Genomic DNA, 20,694 nt, shown 5'->3' on the forward strand with positions numbered 1-20,694 from the left:
GAAAAAGGTTAAAATGACAATACAGGATGGTCTACACTGCAGAAAAATGTGGCAAAACTGCTTGTACCTATTCTGTCACATAAATGCTGTGTGTAATACAGTTACTCTTACTTCTAGTCTACCTGCCCTCCTAAACAGCTTTTCAACTACTGTTTAACTACTTGGAGCTAATCTCAAAATAACAGCAGCTGGTCAGACATTTCTGCAAACAATTATTTCACTTTGTTTTACTGCCTGTCATCCCTGTGTGCCTTCTGTCCTCCGTCTGCTCCCGTCTTCATGATGCACTGATTTACATTAGACTAATAGACATTATATAGTTAAACACATCATTATCACTATTCAGTTCTCTCTTCAGTAAATACATAAAAGTGTTACACTATTAAGCAAAGAGAGATATTAATCATAAAGAGATGTCTGACAAATACAGTCAGGAGTTAAAAAAAAGTATTAAACTTCAACAGAACCTTCAAGAGTAAAAGCAAAAATAAGTGGAAACATCAGGAAAGTTTTAAAAAATGACATGCTTTTAAAAGCTCTAACAGTTCTTTTATTTACCAGGAACAACAACAATATGCACAGGTCAATGGTAAGGTGGTGATGTGACTCCAGTCTTCAGTGTTTCCTGGGAGAACACTGTTGTATTCTACAGATGTTGCTCCAGGAAAAAGCTCCTGGATGGAGTGAAGCGCTTCAGTCTGGTTCCAGCAGTCGTATGCTGGACCGTCCTCAGTGTTGTGGATGAGCTGATGAACAGTGATCAGTGATCCACTTCCAGACAGGACCGGGTGGAGGAACCTGGAGCTGTTCTCCTGGTCTTCAGGCATTTCTCCATCCTGGTGGAGTCGTCCTTCTGCAGAACCACAGAAACATCTATTACCTAAACAAAGTTTTCCCCTCTATCATACTGCAGGGTGTCTGTGATGCCAAAGGGAGGTTTACTGATGTCTATATTGACAACCTGGGATGTGACTGATGTAACCGTCGTGAGACAGGTTAGTTTTACTCTACTGATGATGTGTTGTTGCAATAGTTATCCAGAGCAGGATTACTATTGCAACAACACATCATCAGTAGGGTAAAACTAACCTGTCTCACGACGGTCTAAACCCAGCTCACGTCCCCTATTAGTGGGTGAACAATCCAACGCTTGGTGAATTCTGCTTCACAATGATAGGAAGAGCCGACATCGAAGGATCAAAAAGCGACGTCACTATGAACGCTAGGCCGCCACAAGCCAGTTCTTCCTGTGGTCACTTTTCTGACACCTCCTGTTCTGACACCCAGGTCCTGCTCAGATCCACCATGAAACAGCTGGTCCTGTCTCCACCAGCTGGGTTTCTGCTGGGTGGAGGTGCAGACTCAGACCTGCAGCACCCAGGAGCCTTTATGACTCCAGACTGACAACCTGCTGGAAGGAAGAAGCTTTATCTCAACAACCAGAAACACAAACATGTCCACAGTGAATTCTTACTATAAGATCACAATTTATCAATCACAGGAAGCCTCTCTGGTGTCATTCAAAGTAAAGAAACAGGTCTGATACCTTGGATCAGGCCTTCAGATTATGCCTCTTACATTTATGGCTTGTTTGGCATCACAGCCAACCCTGCAGATGTCCCAAAGTCTCTGAGGAGGACAAATTGAAAAAAAAAAAAAAAGAATCACACACTAACAACTCAATATATTATTCATACCTGCACTAATTGAAGCATGGAAAAACAAACCTCACTCCATCCACATCTGGCTGCAGATCACCTCTGGACCAGGTTCTGGTTCTTCAGTGGTCCCTTGATTGAAATAGTTCATGGTTTTAGTCTGAATGCACAACATTCACCAATATAACGAGTAGAAGACATTTACACACTGAGACTGAACTTTATAGTCAATATTAACATTCACCTCACATTTTAAACATTAAAGTTGAATTAAACAGCTTTAAACGTGAACTTTCCTTCAGCTGAGCAGATTTACTCTGAAACAGATTAAACTGGATCAAAGACACCGCTGGATTCACACAAAACAATCCATATCCTCTGTTTAACCACAGCGGAGAGTCACAGCCTGCTGCAGCCGACATGAAGCAGCCGAGCACCGGCTCACTTCGCTCCGCCGTCCGGTCCCCACATGTCAGAAATCGTCGGGACAAATTTTCAAATAAGCTTGATATGGACAGACTGACCCCGTATCAACATTCTAAACAGCTGTATTCTCGCCTAAAACACCGTTAAAACTACGTTCTGTTAAAAAAACAAGGCTAATATTAGAGTTTCTTTACCGCTGTGTGTTTACACCTCTGGCATGTCTTGCGAAATGCATTCTGGGTAATTTACCTTCGCAAGTCTTCATCTTCTTCTTCTTCTTTTTGAAGTTTTACGGCGGTTGGCAACCAACTTAGGAGCATTACCGCCACCTACTGTACCGGAGTGTGGGTCAGACTAGGCTCACAATCTAGTTCCCAAAAAAAAAAAAAAAAAAAAAAATTCTATCAAAGCTATACCCTACTATAAACCCAGGCTCCTTTAAAAAGGATACCAGTTCCCCCACCTGACCCCCGCTCCCAGAAGAGCTGGAGGAAGTGTCTGGGGACAGGGAAGTCTGGCGATCCTTGACTGCTGCCCCTGCGACCCGGTGTGGGATAAGCGGCAGAAAATGGATGGATGGATACATTTGGTGTAATCCTCAGACATGCTTTACTGCTTTGGTAGAGTTTGAGAAGGTGGCATCATCCTCACACATACCTACAACCTGACATCAGAAAGTCATGGAAGGTTACCAAGATTTTTCCCAACTTTTCCAACTTAAGTTATACACATAAATTTGACCATTTCAAGAATAAACAAGCTAATGTAGCATCTCACAGATATCAGTGTAAGATAAGAGTTTTTTGAGCTGCAAGTCATCCAAAGCTGCTCTACAGGAAACTTAGACTAAAACAGTGCGAGCAAAATAAAGTGACATGTCTCCTGTAAGATGTTTTCTTCTATGTGACTACTCACCTGTGAAGCAGTCACTTGACCCTGCAGTTATAGTTTGAATAGTGTGACAAAGGTTTGTTGTTGTAAAACGATTTTTAATAGAAATAACATTGTTTACAAAACAAGAATTGCACAAGCATTACCAGAAAGGCATGAATTCTAAGACTTATCCTATTTACGCAATAATCCCCCCCAAAAAATGTGCAAATTAAAATCCTCCCTGAGTCTCAGAACAATGAGAAATTATTTTGACAATGTAGAAAATCTTATCAAAAGTATGCAATAAACTGCTGGAACGGTAGATTAAAGTGCTTTTCAAGTAACTGGTTAACTACGTGACTGAGCACGTTTACTGCCAAAGAATGGTTCCAAGTGCAGACAATGCATCAGAGAGCCCAGTCAGTCTGTGGACATTATCGTCAAACTGACCAGCTCTACATTTTGGGCAGGATGTAGAATTTCTTTGCCACTCTTCAATGCAGGCTCCGCAGCCAATAAGACTTTGGCAGCATGTTGACACCATGGGCTCCACCACTGGTTCTGCAAATTGCACATAAAAAAAAATTGTAATTAAGATTTAATTATTATTCTTTAATTTCTATTTCAAAAACTATAACAGTAAAAAATATCTGTAATAGAACTTACGCTTGCAAATCACACAGGCAAAGGCCTCTTTAACAGCTGCTGCTTGGTCCTCTGTCAGAGACACCGTTGTTCTGTGGTTTGAATTTGCAAACTCCACCAGCTCCCTCATAGTAGTGGAAACTTCTTGCAGGCCCTGAGCTGCCAGTACCACCTCCTCGATTTTGTCATAAATATCAGTGAGCCCAGTGTCTTCTCGCCGACTGAAAAAACAAGTGAAATATGCCAAACAGCTTCATTGTTCTTTAAAACATTCTCTATAAACTCAGAACCTTACACAATTATGCTTATTTACTCTAGGTGTATGTTGGCAACGTATCTTATCAGGAACAAATCCATACAAATGAACAGCAAGGATAATGTTATGAAAAATATTAAAATCCAGTAAAGTACCTAAGTCTCCTTTTTTTGGTTGCTTGGAACTGCAGGAACTCTTCTTCCTTCACAGCAAATACCTTCCTTGCACTTTGCTTCCAAAATGCTGATCCTGTAAAGAAAATAGTGAAATGTCACAGGAGAATGGATTAAGGAGACAAAGGGTTTCATGGGGTCACAGGAGTTAAGGTATGGCAAAGCTTTGATAATATCAGTGCCAAATCAACAATAAATCTTGATTGTTTCTTTCCCCTTTTTTTTATTTTGGATCCCCATTAGTTATTACCTCAGCAATAACTATTCTTCCTGGGGTCCACATAAAACAAGTACACTTTGACAGATTTAAGCCCATTTCTTAATAAATGTGGGTAAGATTTAATGATATACTGCAAATTAATAAATAAATATTTGCAGGTTGGATTTCCTCTGATAACATAACATGGGGTCTTTATTAGTGATGGTTGGAGACCACTGATATAAATTATAAAATTAAACTATACCTCGGGTTCCTTCAGAGTCCATGATTTGTTTCCCCTGCCCATCAGTGAGGATAATTGAATCCTCATTTTCAAGGGCATATCTGACTTTGTCCTGGATACCAGTGACAGAAGCCTCAAATTCAGAGAAGCGGACAGTGAGTGTTTTACTTGTCTCCAACTTCCCATCCACAAGTTCAGCAATGAAGATGTTCCTGAAAAGAAAACCTCTATTAATAACACGTTTTGTTCTCTATGTTCAGCTTCTAAATTAGATGCCATAACAATGCGATTACATAAAAAGCACACTTTGTAAACATGTTATGAATGACACCGATTACCTTTATGACACACTGATGAAAAACTTTGTGATGCGTAGGTCTAGTGTGATCACAGTGGTTACATATAACATATTTAAATACCTTTGAAATGATTTTGCAGCGGTGGCTCTTGGAGTTGCAGCAGCCCATGCAGCAGACCCTGCTGCAGCGCTTGGTGGGCGGTGAAATGAAAAGCGCGAGGTCGGGGTGTGTGCTCCCGGGGGTACACTGGTGGAACTCTCAGGGCAGATGCTGTCACCATGCACTTCATAATGTCCCCTCACGACAAGATCCAAAGTGTTGAAGTGGCCGCTGGTTGCAGGAAACACAGCCACGTTGCTGTCATCAGTGATGTAGAGACTCGGAGCATGTACCTTAATAAACGTGAAAAGTTAGAGCAGTGGTTTACAGAGTTAGCTACATGTCTTCATGTTAGCTAGCTAGTGACGCAAAATACAAAATAACATGTGTTTGTGCAACTTAACAAAACATATGATGTATTTCAGAAAGAAATTCACAAACCTGAAAGATCCGGCCAATTTTTTCGCTGGTCATATCTTCATCTTTTAAAGTGACCCGTTTCGCTCCCTTAAACAAAACGTAGCTCTCCATCATGAACTTTTCTTCTTCTGTGGCGGAATTTTGTCGGCGGCAAAAGCACAGATGACAATTTCCGGGTCACGAAGATCGATCAAATTAAAAAAATGAAATCAAAATCTGCTTGTGGCCAGTATTTCAACTTTCCTTTATTTGATCTGTCTTAACAAACGGGATATTGAAAAACAAACCAATTTTCATTTATTTGTTTTCATTTTAAAAACGAAAAAAGGAAAAACGACTCATTTTTCAATATTTTGTTTTTTGATTCTTAATTGAATATCAATTGAACGAATGATACACGGATTTCTGATAACTAAAAACAATCCACAGTGGAAACCATCTGACAGGAAACAAGCCTCAAAGCTTGATGAATCCTGACATCTAGCGGCCAAAGGTTAGTACTACTGCTGTGAAGACAGCTGATGGATCCAGACCATTAAAAAAAAACTTGAATATACTTCAAAAGTTTGTTTCTAAAGGTAAATTAAAAAAAAGTTAAACTCTCGTGGATTTTAGATTTAGAGTCCACAATCTAAATGATATCAATTATTTATTTGTTTATTTTTTCACAATTTGGACTTCCAGCTTGTAAAAACCACGAAAACAGCTTTTCAAAAATTAGATTACCGTGGAGAAATCAGCCCAAATTTTGCGAGGCATGAATGTTGTTGGTTCAGAAGTGTTCTGTTCTGTATGATGAAGACTGCAGACTTGACAACTGGCCACTGGGATTACCTTTGCCACACCTTTCATAATTCAAGCGCCTTTCTCCATTCTTGCTCATGTGTCCAGTACACCGGGGGGCAAAACAATTTCCTTTCTCCTGTAGAAAGTTGATTTTCTCCTGCTGCGTCTTCTTATTAAGCTGTGAACACTCCTCCAATGAGTGCTGACAAGAGCTACACATGTTTGAACCTGCTTCCTTGCAACTTCTCCACAAATTGCTAAGTCATCATGATCAGCCAGACTCATTGTGGTGGAAAAACGGTTTCCTTTCACATTTTGACTTGGATTAATTGGGAGTAGTTTACTTGGGATGTGCATCTAATATGGATGGTTCATTGTCCTTTGTCATAAAGTTGACAGCTTTGGATGTTGGCTGTGGGTTTACCTTTTCCAGATCACAGTTCACATGATCTGCTCCTCTTTTGCAGTGTGAAGCTTGGAAGGTTATTTTACCAGATGTTGCAGCTAATTCAGCTTCTAATTCAAGCTGTTCTCTTCTTCCTCCGAGCTGCTGTTCCTGATCCTCCAGCTGATGTTTCGGCTTCAGAGCCAGAAACAGAGCTTTTTCAGCTTTCTCAGTCATCTGGCTAGCTCAGCTGGCTGCGCATGTGAATGAGTCTCCACTTTCAACCATTCAGCACTGGCCTGATTTCACCATGAACTTCGAACATGGCTGAGAGTCGTAAGAGTGCTGTAAACAGCGACGTGCACGCACAGGTAAGCAGTAGACTATGAGCTCGAGCGAGCGAGCTCCAGACATTTGCAGGGCGTTTTCTCTGGAGGAGCGGATGGGATGGTCTGGATCCTGCGCATCATTCAAAAAGGCACAAAAATCCTCTGTAAAATCTCTAAAATCCTGGAAAATCATCCATAAAGCCTTGAATAGCCTGCAAGTCACACATGCTCAACCCAGACAGGACATTAAGCGTACAAGCAATGTGGCCTGTCGTCAATGCAGTGACCAAGCAGACACGGCAGTACAAAACAGACAGCAAAGGGCCAGACTGCCACCATGTATGACAGGGGTTAAAGTAAAAAAAAAAAAAAATCATTTGACTGAACTTTTCCTGTTCAAATCACTGCAGATATTCATTTCAATGCACCAGAGTCATGGGCTGAACATATATTTAAGCTGCTGTTGCACATTTTGTTCACACTTTATCTTTGAAATACAGTGAAAACATGTAAATGATTCTGTTTCCCACAAAAGTCAAAGAGTTTATAACTGAAGGCGAAGGGGAAGGTTTGGAGGTCGATCTCCGTGACAATTTTAGGAATTGAGATGTGATTTCCTGTATTCTGGTGGATTTTAAATGATGAAAAATGCTTTTTTTTTTTTTTTTACTGATCCTTTGGTTGTCAAAAATGAGTCACTTGTGCTTAAAGTAAATATTTGTTTAGATTATTGGATCTGTTTTCATTGTCTATTTAATGTTTTTCTATTTTCACAAATCCAACACGTTTCACAAATCAGAAACAGTGTTTTAACAAATGTTTATCATCTTTACAATAATTTAGTCCAGAGTTGAGAAGTCCAGGACCTCCGTCAATGTGTTCTGCAGATTACTGTTGAATATACTGTTTTTATTTTCACAAATATAATAAAGGTTGTAGATATGCAATACTGGTTGTCTGGCAAAGTTTTGGTTTCATTTAAAATGTTAAACATGGCTTCACATTAATACATAGTATAGAGAATGGATGAATAGCCTCCCCAAATGTAAAATATTTTCCCTTAAATGCCGAATCGGAAACAAACTTCAGCCTCGTTTCTCAGAGCTCATTTTTAGCTGGTCTCAAAGGGCTTCACATCACATTATAACAACATCCTCTGCCCTGACAGCCTCACATTATTGTTACAGGTAATGGACTGGAGACAGAGCTACAGTTCTCTGCAACACACATAATTTGCTTTGTGATTGACAACTCACACTTGTTATGACATTTAGCTAAAATGAGCAGTTACTTCATGAAAGAAGCTTTGAATTTTAAGTGTCCAAAAACAGCATATTCATAATACAAGATATCATCCTTAAATACTTCCTGACAAAGTCTTATTACTGACAAGTGAACCTTTTTGTTGAGCTGTACCTGTCGCGTTAGAAGCAGAATCAGATCACATCTGAAGTGATTTTTCAACGTTCTGCAGAGATAGAAATGTTCACCTACAGGCTTATCATTCATCTTATTCAATCAACATATTTATTTATAAAACTTCAGAGGCACCATCTTCACACCTACATGTTACAGCCAAAAATTCAAATAGAGCACAAAGACATTCAGAATTGGATGAAAATATTTATCTTCAACTTCGAATGTTCTGTCAGGTCTCTCTCTCTGCTCCTCTCACATTATTAATGGACAACCCATCACTCTTTGAGTGCAGGACCCTGATCAGATCCAGCTGGCTGCGTCCCGTCTGAGGGTCCACATGCAGGACCTGCACCGTCACCCGATCCCCGGGTCCCAGTATGAGGCAGCAGCGGCGCCGGTCCACAGGCAGCTTGTTCAAGGTGATGCTTCTGTTGCACGATGAGGCCCGGGTGGCCGACGCCTGTGTCAACAAACGACCCGAAAAGTGTGGAGTCGTCAGCATGGAGCCCACCTGCAGGTCAGTCATGGACAAGTTGTCCTGCTTAAAGACATTCTGTCCACAATCTAGGAGCGTGGACAAGAGAAGACAGAAAATACCTTCAAAGGAAAATAAAGTAATAGTTCAAGCAGGTCGCAGCTTGTAAAAATGTTTTAGGGGGAAAATGAGACTTGCTCTCCTGACAGATCACCTCCTCCTCATCCTCTTCACTGAAAACACATGAACAGTAAGTCCACAAATCCAATGTGTCTCTAAAGATGGATTCCGTTTCTACATAAAGAGGCAACGCAGCAATCGACAGACTCTATTTGATCAGACTTTAAAACATGACTGTGTCACTTCTTGTCTGTTGAGGGAACCAGCTGCTGTGAGTCCTGCAGCGACCATAACAGTCACATATCTTGTTAAAACAGTTCCACTGGCTGAGTACAAGCTTTAAAGCAGAAATCCTGGCAGTGAGTGTTCCCCTGCAGACCTGAATAAAGCCAGCAGGTTGGGCAGTGAGACCAGAAACTGGGCTGAGCAGGACTTCCTGGAGATGGGAGCTCCAGTCGGGCTGTCGCCATCACAAAGACACCAGCTTTGGCTTCTTCCAGGTCTGCAGGCCAGCCTGCCCGTTTCACCGCCCAGCATGGCATCTAAACAGAAACTCAGATGGAGGAAGGATCACAAAAAGGGGGACAAATATCACCACTTTGGCTTCCAGAGGAATACTGCAGGAGAAGATTGTTCATGTCTCCTGTAGAGTTAAAAAATGGATTTTCCTCCTATTTATAAAGACATTTTTGTGAACTACAGTCTGACATGGACGTGGATGTCTGCTCTGAATTTATTACAGAAAGTAGCAACAAGACTCACCACAAAGTGTTCAAGTCAGACTAACTTGAGCTTAATAGATAGTTAAACATAATCTAAATACAACTGCACAAAAAGCATCAACTCAATATGAGCACTGTTATAACAGACATGTTGTGTTTCTGTCATTTTCACTGCTCATGCAGTCAATAAAAACAGCAGTGAGCTCCACAGATGACAGCCAAGTTCTGTTTACTGACTCTTGAAAAGATCATTCAGCTGGGCGTCTTAAATAATTAAAATAAATGTTTTGCAATAAGTTACAGTTTCAGAGACATGATCAGTTAGTTAGTAACCTGAGGTCAGACTGTGGGGGTTATGGCTGAAGGCTTCTCCTTAAAGCTTTCTTTTACACTGAATGAGCTTGTCTGAGCTGATGCTCACTGGCTGTGGGAGCCAAGTTAAGTTAATGGAAGTTTAAGTGAATAAATAAGTGCAATTTGCATTTTTGTTTGAGAGTTAAAGTTCATTTCATAAATCATTTCAGAGAAAATTGTTAAAATGCTGGTTAAGATTGATTTGATTGAATTATTATTTTATTATTATTGTTATTATTATTAAAGCTTGGTTCAAAGAAGGCAGAAGGAGGCGGTGAGCTTTCACTGATGTTCTGTGTCTTTCCAGCCTGTGTTGGGCTGCTGGGAGCTGTGGACTCTGAAAGAAAGGAAGACTCTGCAGACGGTCTCCACAACAGTTAGTGCTGCTCATATTCATTCTGTTTGAAATGGAACAAAGCTGTGTGTGTTCAGTGTGTCCATCTCTTCCTCCTCTTTATCAGCTCAGTGTTTCAGGGGAGCAGGACGGCTCAGCCGTCCATCACAGGACAAACACACAGTCACACACACTCATCAGCAGGAAGCCACGTTTTCACTCCAACTTCACTTTATTACTGATTCAATCATCTTCATGCTGGTTTTGGACCTTATGGCTCTAAACAAAGGTCGTCTGTTCCTGAATTAACAAAGGTCAAATAAATCTTTATCATCATCAATGTGGAGAGAAATAAAGAAAACAAACAATAAACAGTCACAGAAAGTAAACTGACAATGAAGCAAAGACTAAAAACAGCGACTGGGAACAATTGAAATCGGCTTCAGTTACAATCAACAGCTTTGATTCTCCAAACTTATCAAAAGTACAATAAAACTAACTTATCAAAACAGGAAGAATGAGAAGAGAGAAATGAGAATCTCAGGTCAAATAAACAGGAAAACAACTGAAGACATGAAACCGTCCCATTTAAAACGGAACAAAACTTAAACACAGCAGCAAAGAAACAAACTGTGGATCACAATCAGTCCTGTTCATCTAAAATAATCTGGCAATGAGGCTCCTCCATTAAAAAAGATTTAAATCACAATATATGACAAAGTGATCATGATCCTGACACCAACATGGACAATATGCAGACAGCAGAAGACTGAACTGTGATCAATGAATCATGTCTGGATTAAATCATTTCAGTGACTCTGAGAGTTTTTCCAACCAGCAGGAAGAGAAAGATTTCAGGTTTGTCGAGTGAGACGATCGTCAGGAATGGAAATGTTGTACAAATCTATTCAAGAGGCTGTTTGGAGGAAGTTGAAGTATTTTAAGCTTGTTTCAATCTTTCAAATTAAAAGCCACAGCGCTGTAAAGAGTTATACTGCTTTAACATAACAAGAACAAATATATTCATATAGAAAATATTTAATTCCTTTTTTTTGTTTCCATGTGAAACTTAAACAATGCAGCAGTTTTTTCAGAAACAAAACATTACACTGACCACAAAGAAAAAACATTGAGGACACTTTTTTTTTCGTTATTGATACTAGTTGATATTTTTTATGTGTTTGTGTTTTCCTGACAATACAAAATGCAAATAAATCTTTTCAAAACACTTCATGGGATGTAACATGATTTGTTTTATCCTGGAAAAATGAAGAAAATAGTTTTAAATTAATCTTTTTGAATCAGTAATTTAAACAAGAACTGATACAATCAAGAAAAAACTGTTTATAAACCATTAGATGCCTGCATTGCAGAGGCAATAAACTGATATTTGATGATTTACTTCTGTGAGCCCATGTTTAACTGGAAAAGTTTTCCAATTATTTCAATCAGATCAAACTTTCTTTCTCTTCATTTCTTTTGTTCTTCAGTTTGATATAAATGTGTGAACCTGCCTGAACATCACAGAGTAATCTCAGCCTGACAGACGGTGAGAGTCGTGGTTTTGGCTCCAGCAGATGGTCCAACATGGAAATAAGGGAAGAGTTTCTCAGTGAAAGTGTCTTTGTGAGTGTAGATGTGACTCAGGTCTCCAGAGTCGCAGAAGGACACCTCCCCCCTGTCATAGTCCAGCTGGACTCTGATCCTCTGGAGACTCTCCTTCACTATGACTGACTGACCAGAACCATTAATGTATTTTCCATCACCATGCCATAAACACCAGATTCCATATTCTGGGGAAGCAGATCTCTCTCCCCTCCTGTCAACTGACTCTTTCGCCAATCCAACAGTCCAGACTGGAAGATCTCCCACCTCCACCTCCCAGCTGTGTTTCCCTGAGCTGAAGCCCTCAGAGCCCAGGACATTACGATACTTAATGAATCTCTCTGGATTATCAGGAAGCTGCCGAGTGTCTCCATATCTCACACTGGTCAGATCATCAGACAGGTAGAGGTTGCAAGCTGCAGTGTTTGGGTCCAGAATGAGAGGAGTGAAGTGGACCAGGTCCTTCATCTTGCTCCAGACTGAGAAGGACAGGTTTCCCAGGTGTTTGGCCACATCTATGAGCAGTCCTGAGGGCAGCTGTGGATCTGACAGTGAGCACTGGGCTCTGGCTCGGCTCTGAGCGTCTCTGGAGCTGCTGAGGAACGCCCCGCTGGCTTTCTGCAGCTCTGCTTCAACAGCAGCCATGCAGTCTGAGAGGGAGGAGATCTGCTCCTCCATCCTCTTCATCTCTCTGCTCACACGCTCTGCCTTCTGCTCCTCTTCCTCCCTCAGAGCTGCCAGTCTGGACTCCTCTTCCTCTCTCAGGAACTGGTGCAGCTTGTTGAACTGGGCTCTGATCTGCCTCTCTGTGGACTCCAGCTGCTTCTTGGACTCTTGGACCACGTCCCTGTATGTTTTCTGCAGCTGTTGGTATTTCTCCCTCTTGTCCTGCAGAGACTTGAAGTCACATCTCAGCGTCTCCTTCAGATCCTTCACTGCTTCTTCTACAGGAATCACTCTGTGGCTGCTGTCATGAGGAAAATGGCAGACAGTACACAAAGCTCTCTGCTCCTGCACACAGAACAGTCTGGGCTCTTCTTGGTGTTCACGACACACCAGCTCCTCCTCCTTGTCCCTCTCTTCTCCCTCAGATGATCCAGATTTCTGTCTGCCAGCAAAGGATTCTGCCAGCTCCTTCAGAGCAAAGTTCACAGCTAGATTGTCTTTGGAGGATTTTCTTTGACAAATCGGACAGTTTTTGTTTCCAGCTTTTTCCCAGAATTGTTTCAGGCAGCTTGAACAGAAGCTGTGGTTACAGCTCAGAGACACAGGATCTCTGAATGTCTCTAAACACACATGGCAGGTCAGGTATTTCTCAAAAGCAGTAATTTTTTCAGCCATTTCTTCTTAAACCTTCAGCAGGACTCACCAGCTCACAGTCTCTTCAGGTTTACACCTAAAATCCTCCAGTTATGTGTTTTTCAGTAGAAATCTCACAGCCTAAGACGAGTCGCTGCTCCGATCAACAAAATACTTTCACTTTTGTTTCGACTGATCTGTTTCTTTAACAGTCAGTAGAAATGGGAGGAGTCAGCAGACAGCAAGAATATCCACATTCCAGTCACTGCTGTAAATATGTACAGAGATCAAACAGCTACAGCAACAAAACCACAACAGAGCCACAGCAGAGTTAAGATAAGCAGCCTTTACAACAAGAAAAACATGATGAAAAAAGAAACTCTTCATAACTCAGACATTTATGAAATGTTTGGACAGCCTGGTTCTTTAGTTTATTACTTCCACTCACTTTCAGCCTGTTTCACCTGTTTCCCTCTCACAGGAGCTACAGGTCCATCAGGACAAAGTCAGAACAGAATCATAACCACCCTGAAGACAAACATGGACTGATCCCTGTGTTACTGACTCTACTGTCTGTGAAACATCTTCTCACAACTGTCAGTGATTTTATTGTCTGGTTCTAGTTCCCTGTGTTTTCTGTTTGTTTCCTTGTGTTCATAAATATTCTAACACTGGAGAAAGAGAACCTCTACTGTTCAGTTCAAATATTGTTTCCTATAATGACTATAGGACAAAAAACACAAAAACTAGGAAATAATAATACAATTTTATTTTTCTCTTGGTGAGAACCCAATTTGAAGTTTGTAGAAAATGATCAGCAGCTCTCCAGCTTTAAAGCTGCTGTAGGCAGGATTTTGCTAGTCAATGCTAATTTTTCTGTGTTTTCTTTCGATTAAATGTCAGAGTATCCATTGATAATCCTTTAGGAGTGTAGCATAATTGCACTACCGCGAGGGCGCAGCATTTCCATCTGTCTCTGTTCTGAGCTGAAAGGGAATCTCGACAACTCCAGGTATCTTTGACCAATCAGAAGAGCCCCTGAGGCTCTAACCGTGATTGGTCGAGGGGCGTTCGTCACACGTTCTTGTGGGAGGGGCTTAACTTGCGTAAGGGCATGATGTCAGAGAAAACAGGACAGGATTGGCTGTGCTGGGTTTCAAATTGCTATCTTGGATGGGTCAAATCGCCATCTTGCTTAGGTAAACCTAAGCAAGATGGCGGAGATGCCGAATCCTGCCTACAGCACCTTTAATGAAGCTTGTAATATTATATTGTCGTATTTTATGACAGCTTCAGCTTCTCACAGTCCAGGGTCCAGAGAGGAGTCAAAGTCTGAACTGCACTTTTCTAACAGAGAGTTTATTGAACATGAAGTTAATAATATATCTGAGAGCAGCCAATAATGTCAATAACTTCTATAAACCTCCTCTACATTATAAGATCTTTTACAACGTCAAATATTCATGAAATTCAAGGCTTGATAAACTTTCATGAAAACATTTAAAGGGGCTGTATCATGCTTTTTCAGCTAGTCCAAACCATAGTATAGGCATTAACATGCTAATGGTTTATTTTTGGTGCTAAGGAAGTCATTTTGTGTGAAATTAAAGATTTTCTGGGGCCAATTCTGAAACCTGGAAGAAAAAAACACTCTGTTTCAATGAAAATCCCGCCTCTCCCCCTGTGGACTTTGACTGACAGCGTACTTCAGCCAATCAGCACTTCAAAACAAATACGTCATCAAAATGCGTTAGCTTCTCTAAGAGTTCTCTTTCAACATTCGTTTCGGTATCTCACTATGGGACACGCCCCCTGCGCTGTTCCCCAGAAGCAATATTACACTACGCCAGTCCTGACTGGCAGACTGACGTGACGTCGCTCCGCAGGGGAGGGACCGCTCCCTGCTATAAGAGCCCGGCGTCGACGTCATCTCCTCAGTCTTTCACCTCTTCTCGCTCCCAGAAGCACCTCTCAGACGTTTTAGTGGCGTGTGGAAACATGAGCACATCACTCCCATCCTTCACACTCTCCACTGGCTTCCCATTCAGGCCCGTATAGAGTACAAGATCCTCCTGCACACCCATCACTGTCTGCACGGTGCGGCCCCCACCTCCCTCACTAAACTGCTCACATCACACACCTCTGCTCGGACCCGGTCAGGCCAACTGCACCGTCTGGGTGACAGAGCCTTTGAAGCTGCAGCTCCCCGTCTGTGGAGCGCTCTCCCAGACCACCTGAGGGCCTCACAGACGGTGGACTCTTTCAAAAAAGGACTGAAGACCTTCCCTTTTAGAAAGGCACACCAGCACTAATGCTGCTTCTAAAGTATGCTGTATTGTAATGTTTTTAACCCTGTTGTTGGAGCCCAGGACTTCCGTCCCGCTGACTCCACCCGGTTCTTTTATTCTATGCTTGGTATAAAGAATGCCAAAACGACTGACTTCAGATTATTACCGTTTATTTAAGTATAGCCAGATGTAATGCTCAGCGCTGGACCTTATGGGGCATTCACACCGGACGCATCGCGGGCGTCGTCGACGCTCGGGACGCCTCGAAGCTGACGCTTGTGACGCTTTAAACACGACGCTTGACACCGGGTGGTCACAAAGCTCGCGACGCTCTTGATGCACGTCAGTTAATTGGCGCACTGGAGGCTGATTTCTGTTTCCAGCTATGGCGGATCGCATCAGGAGAGCGGCTTGGCTTTATTTGTTAAATAAAGCTAGACCGCGTCGTCGTCGGAAAAGTCGCTATTGGCTGCTCTGCTCCTCTCTGCTCTGACTGCAGCAGGGAGCGCTGCTGAGACTGACCGCTTGTGAGCGCTTTGGGACGGGGGAGGGGCTCACGCAGCACCCGCTGCTCATTGACGACAGCAACGAGACGTCCTGTCACGTCTCCAGAGCACCAGAGAAGGTTGCTAGATTTGTCGCTAGTTGCTTTTGACAAAAAAACGTCGCCAAGAGGCTTTGGAAAGTCGCCAGATTTAGCGAGAAAGTCGTCAAGTTAGCAACACTGGCTGGTTGGCCCGCATCGGTGCTCGGATCACTCGTAGTGACGTAGCACCGGAGGGATCGTCTCTGATTGGTTGACGCTCAGCGGCAGCGCGTCGAAAGTTCAGTTTTCCCAACTCTCAAAAAGCGACGCTCACGACGCTCCTGACGCCGGGGACGAGCGTCGTGGGCGTCGACGCTCGAAACGCTGGAAAAGCGACGCTCATGACGCTCCTGATGCGCCGCCCCGCCGCCCGCTGCTCCACGACGCTCGTCCACCATAGACTTTGCATAGAAAAGCGCCGCTCACGACGCTTGCGACGCGTCCGGTGTGAATGCACCATTACAGGGAAAGATACAAAGTATTTCGCCCCGAAAGGATCCTGATTGTTGATGAATCAGAGTTTTTATTCCATGTTCTTCTGGGCTGGGCCTGCCCCGACAGATAGGCTGGACTTTGTTCGCAATTGGACAATTTGATATTGATGTCAGCTGCCAACCAAGAGCTGACATCCTTATCCGGTATGTTTTGGAACACTAGTGAGTGTGTGTTGGTTTTTCCGGAACGTGTGGGTATGTTTACACCTTAGCAGAACATCTTATAACCTTGGTGTACTTCTCTCAGGAAAGGCCTAATGTGCAGTTAATACAATTATTCCATAGTAGTAGTGCTAATTAAAGTATATCCCTCACAGTTCCCCCCTTTGATATGATTTCATCATATCACCAAAAAATGAACGTGTGTGTGTGTGTGTGAGTGTGTGTGTGTGTGTATGTGAGTGTCAATGTCTATGCCGAGGTAGGTAAAATAGCCTGTCATCAATCCTCAATGACGTAGCCCCGCCCCCTCTCGGTACATTCCGATCTCAGACAGGATCCTTCACCATCCCAAGACATATGCAGCTCTGTGTCAGCGTGTTGAAAAGGCAGTTAAGAGCAGCAAGCGTTCTTCATTGCCGGACGCGTATGTAAATATGCATGTGTAGGGAAAGAAGATGAAAAGAGAAAAATTAAAGGAATAATAAAAAAATAAGAAGTTTGAGATAAAAGAAAACAGCAAGCGTCCCTTCACTGATCTGGGCCTGTCTACCTCCGTACTGACGGAAAACCTTTCCTCAGGAGCTCTAAACTCTGAATTACCACAGATCACAGCTCCAGCAATTTGCACAATTGTGTTTATATAAAATAATAAGCATGCAAGCTATTTTCTAACGCTAGTATACGAAATAAAAAACTTATATTAAGGTCTTTAATGCTAATCATTATTAATCATTACAAGTGTCCAAAAATCATTTTAGTCTTACCATTACCATATTTATTATTACTTTAAGATTTCCCCCCCCCAAATATTACAAGTAAAATGTGATGTCTAATAACTATGTGATTTGTACTATTATTACTATTATTGCCATTATTTATTTACTGATTTTATTGATTGATTGATTGATTTTTATTATTTTGAGTTATTATTACTTTTCCAAGAAAACATAATATATCTATTATTGCAATTATTTTATGTTTAAACATGTAGCTTTAATTTTAATTTAATTGTATTTTTTTCAGATTTTCCTTTCTACTGATGATATCCTTTTTGTAAATCAATTAATGAATCACTAAATCAAACTTAATCTAGTTTGATGGAAAGAAGACAGAAAAAAGAAAAAGAGAAAGTGTGTAACTGAATCAACCCATTTATTAATCAACCTATAAATCATCATAAAAATCATCCCAAAAAATGTATTATTCTAAAAATTAATCTTAAAAAAAAAAAAAATCATCCTAAATAAACCTTAAAAAAATCAAGCTCAAAAATCAAAGTTCCGGAGTTTCTACGTGTGTGCAGCGTGAATATATGTGGGTATGTATTAGCAGTAGCAACGCAAATGTTATACTGAATTGGGGAGGGGCGGGGAGGGGATCTTCATCAGACGGCGTCGTCCTCTTCATCCTCTTCATCCCGATATCGCCATGGATCCTCCAGTGGCCCACTTGGTCCTGGTCCAGGTAGTCGTCTTCTGCAATGTCAGGACCTCCGGGCTCAGAGGGAGGCATCAGTGGGGCAATTTTTAGCCATTTGAAAAGGTGGTGGTGGATCTCGAGTGTAAATTATAGTCAAGGCCAAATCGCTGCATCTAAGGCAGAGTGCTCTGATATGAGGGATACAGCGCCCCCTGCAGAGAGTCTCCACCACTGTGACGACAGTGAGCAGCTCCAACAGAGGGAGAATATATGATTTCTACTTCCTAAAGGTTTTCTCCTTCCTTGGAGAATTATTAACTCCAGAGTGTTCAGCCAGTCGCTCTGACTCTGAGCTCAGACCTTCGAAGGCCTTTGTGAGAAACTTATCAGGAGCCGAGTTGTTTGGAAAACATGAGCAGCAGACTGTTCCAGACATGCTGCTCCTCCACCTTTTTCAGCCAATACAGAGTCCAATGTTCAACCTAGTCTCCCCTTCGATTATTCAGGCTCCAAATGTCATAATGTCATATTTAATTTGTTTAATATCTTCTCTTCTCATGCTTCTGGGCCTCCCACCACAAAGTGAGTGTGACGGCCAGGATTGTGATAACCAGCAGGGTGATCAGGCCTGACTGAATATCACAACCCAGTCAACACAACGGCTCTTCAGACCTCCTGTGAGGCCTGTCCGTCCTCGTCCTCAGGGTCTCTGTCCAGGTCTTTTAGGTGTCGTCTGGTGTCAGTCGGTGGGTCAGTGAAGACACGTCGAGTCCTGTGCCATCAGTCACCTCTGTTATCGTCTAGTCAGACTGTGGTCAGTCTCCTGGGTCACATGGTTTGTTGAAGCCCCTGTTGTTTCCTTGGGACTCGTCCCCCACTGTCCCTGGTGGGGCTGGTTTTGGAGCTGGACCTCCTGATCCTGTGAAGATAAACTTTTCATGGTTCAGGTTAGAGTTTGATTTTAAACTGAGCTCCGGTTGATTTGATCACATCGTTGTCAGAATGTTCTCCATCACCAACAAGGATCTGTTCTTTTCACTTAACTGAATTTGTTGCTCTGATTTTGTGGAGTTTTCATTGAAAATCATGTAGGATGGCTTTATCAGTAAGGCAGTCTTAATATTCCCTGTTTCTGCTGTCTGTCTTGGTAGCATGAGCTGCTGCTCACAGCAGTGGCTGGATAGTCAATAATGATTTAGAATCAATTTTTTTACGTCTGATATCGTCCCCTGTAGACATTCCTCTGTTTTTCTATATTTCTCCAAAAATGAGTTAAGTTGAAAAACCATATTAATCATCAGTAAATTTTGTGTTCTTGTTCCAGTTCAGGCCGAATGTCGAGACGGTAAAGCTGATACTGGTTATGAAATCACAACAACATAGTCTGAGAGTGCTGTGTGTCTGAGTGCTGCTCTTTTCCTGATCCAACTGTCTTTCCCTGGTTGGGCTGCAGCTGTTTGAAGGTTTTTCATTGTTTCATTTTATTTTGTTAGTGATCAAGGTCTGCTTGTGTTTCAGCTGTTAGTATTTTAGCTACTTGTCATTTATTTAGCAGTTTAATCTAAATATTTTAATTCATATTACTACTTGATAATAATTCATCAATCAATTTTTATTCGCTGGTTTTTTTATTATTATTTTTTTTCCCCAAATTAGTGTCGTATATTCATTCTATCGTTTTTCATCTATTAGTTCAGTGAGCAAATAAACCATCTCTTTAACTTTGTCTAAATCTCTACGACAAAACCCAAATGAATTGAAATGTTCTAAAATTCCCCAAAAAATATTCAAAATAATATCAAATTAAGCAATAATTACTACAAGTTCCTCCTTACTCCACTCAGGAGGGACTGACCTGGGGTCAAGGGGTCATGTTGCTGCTTTTTTGTGTCCAGTTAAATGAATTTGGAAGTGTTTGAGGAAAGTCTTCTTTAAAATATTCTAATACTGGTCAACTGTCACTTCCTGGTTTCTTGTAATTTTAAATTTATTCAGAGTAGCGACAAGATCTTTTCCTGCGGTCTGTCATATTTCTTCTCTTGTTTTCTGATTGATGCTAAGATTAATCAGTTGAAGAATCTTTTAACATTCTCTTCATTTTGTTGTTGTGGCTAAGTTTAATAGAGATTTATAATAATTCTGAAATGCTGCATTAATCTCTTTCCATATAATGTAAGTTTATCTTGTTTTTGGTACGGATATTCTGTATTTTGATCGTATAGTTTGTCTTTTCCATATCTTTCTTCAACAATCATTTTGCAGCTTGAGGTCTTACCCGACAAATGTTTTGAAGCCTCAACCTTTATTTTATCCACTTTTCTTATCTTTATAGATATCCACATTTTGATTTGTAGCTTCTTTCATTCTAATCATTACTTGGGGATCTTATCACTGTTATTTTCCCCCAGGCCTTTTGGATAATTTTTAAGTTCTTTTAAGGCAAGATTTGTGAAAAACTACACATGCATTTCAAGTTTATTCAATGCTAATGGGTCGTGAAGCATTAAAAACCTAAAATAACAGGCCAATCCACGTATCTGTCTGTTGCCTTATACAGGCTGTGTGCCAAATAATTTGTTGCTCTTCGGGGTCCGAATTTCCCGCGCAATCGTGGGGATGTGACGT

General features: G+C 41.4%; 1 protein-coding gene and 1 long non-coding RNA gene across 2 annotated transcripts in view; one reads left to right on the forward strand and one right to left on the reverse strand.

Moving 5' to 3' along the window:
- Nucleotides 1–20,694, forward strand: part of LOC115405260 (uncharacterized) — an 83,734-nt gene that overhangs the window by 34,235 nt on the left and 28,805 nt on the right. The window lies entirely within an intron of this gene.
- Nucleotides 10,156–13,287, reverse strand: LOC115405247 (nuclear factor 7, brain-like). The gene has a single exon (XM_030114767.1). The coding sequence runs from the start codon at nucleotides 13,160–13,162 to the stop codon at nucleotides 11,738–11,740; it is 1,425 nt and encodes a 474-aa protein (XP_029970627.1). The 5' UTR covers nucleotides 13,163–13,287; the 3' UTR covers nucleotides 10,156–11,737.

Source organism: Salarias fasciatus, chromosome 18 (assembly GCF_902148845.1).
Source record: "Salarias fasciatus chromosome 18, fSalaFa1.1, whole genome shotgun sequence".
NCBI classification, from domain to species: Eukaryota; Metazoa; Chordata; class Actinopteri; order Blenniiformes; family Blenniidae; genus Salarias; species Salarias fasciatus.

What these genes read in the sequence shown, in the direction of transcription:
- LOC115405247 (XM_030114767.1), bottom strand. Translation starts at nt 13,162, where the DNA reads ATGGCTGAAAAAATTACTGCTTTTGAGAAATACCTGACCTGCCATGTG.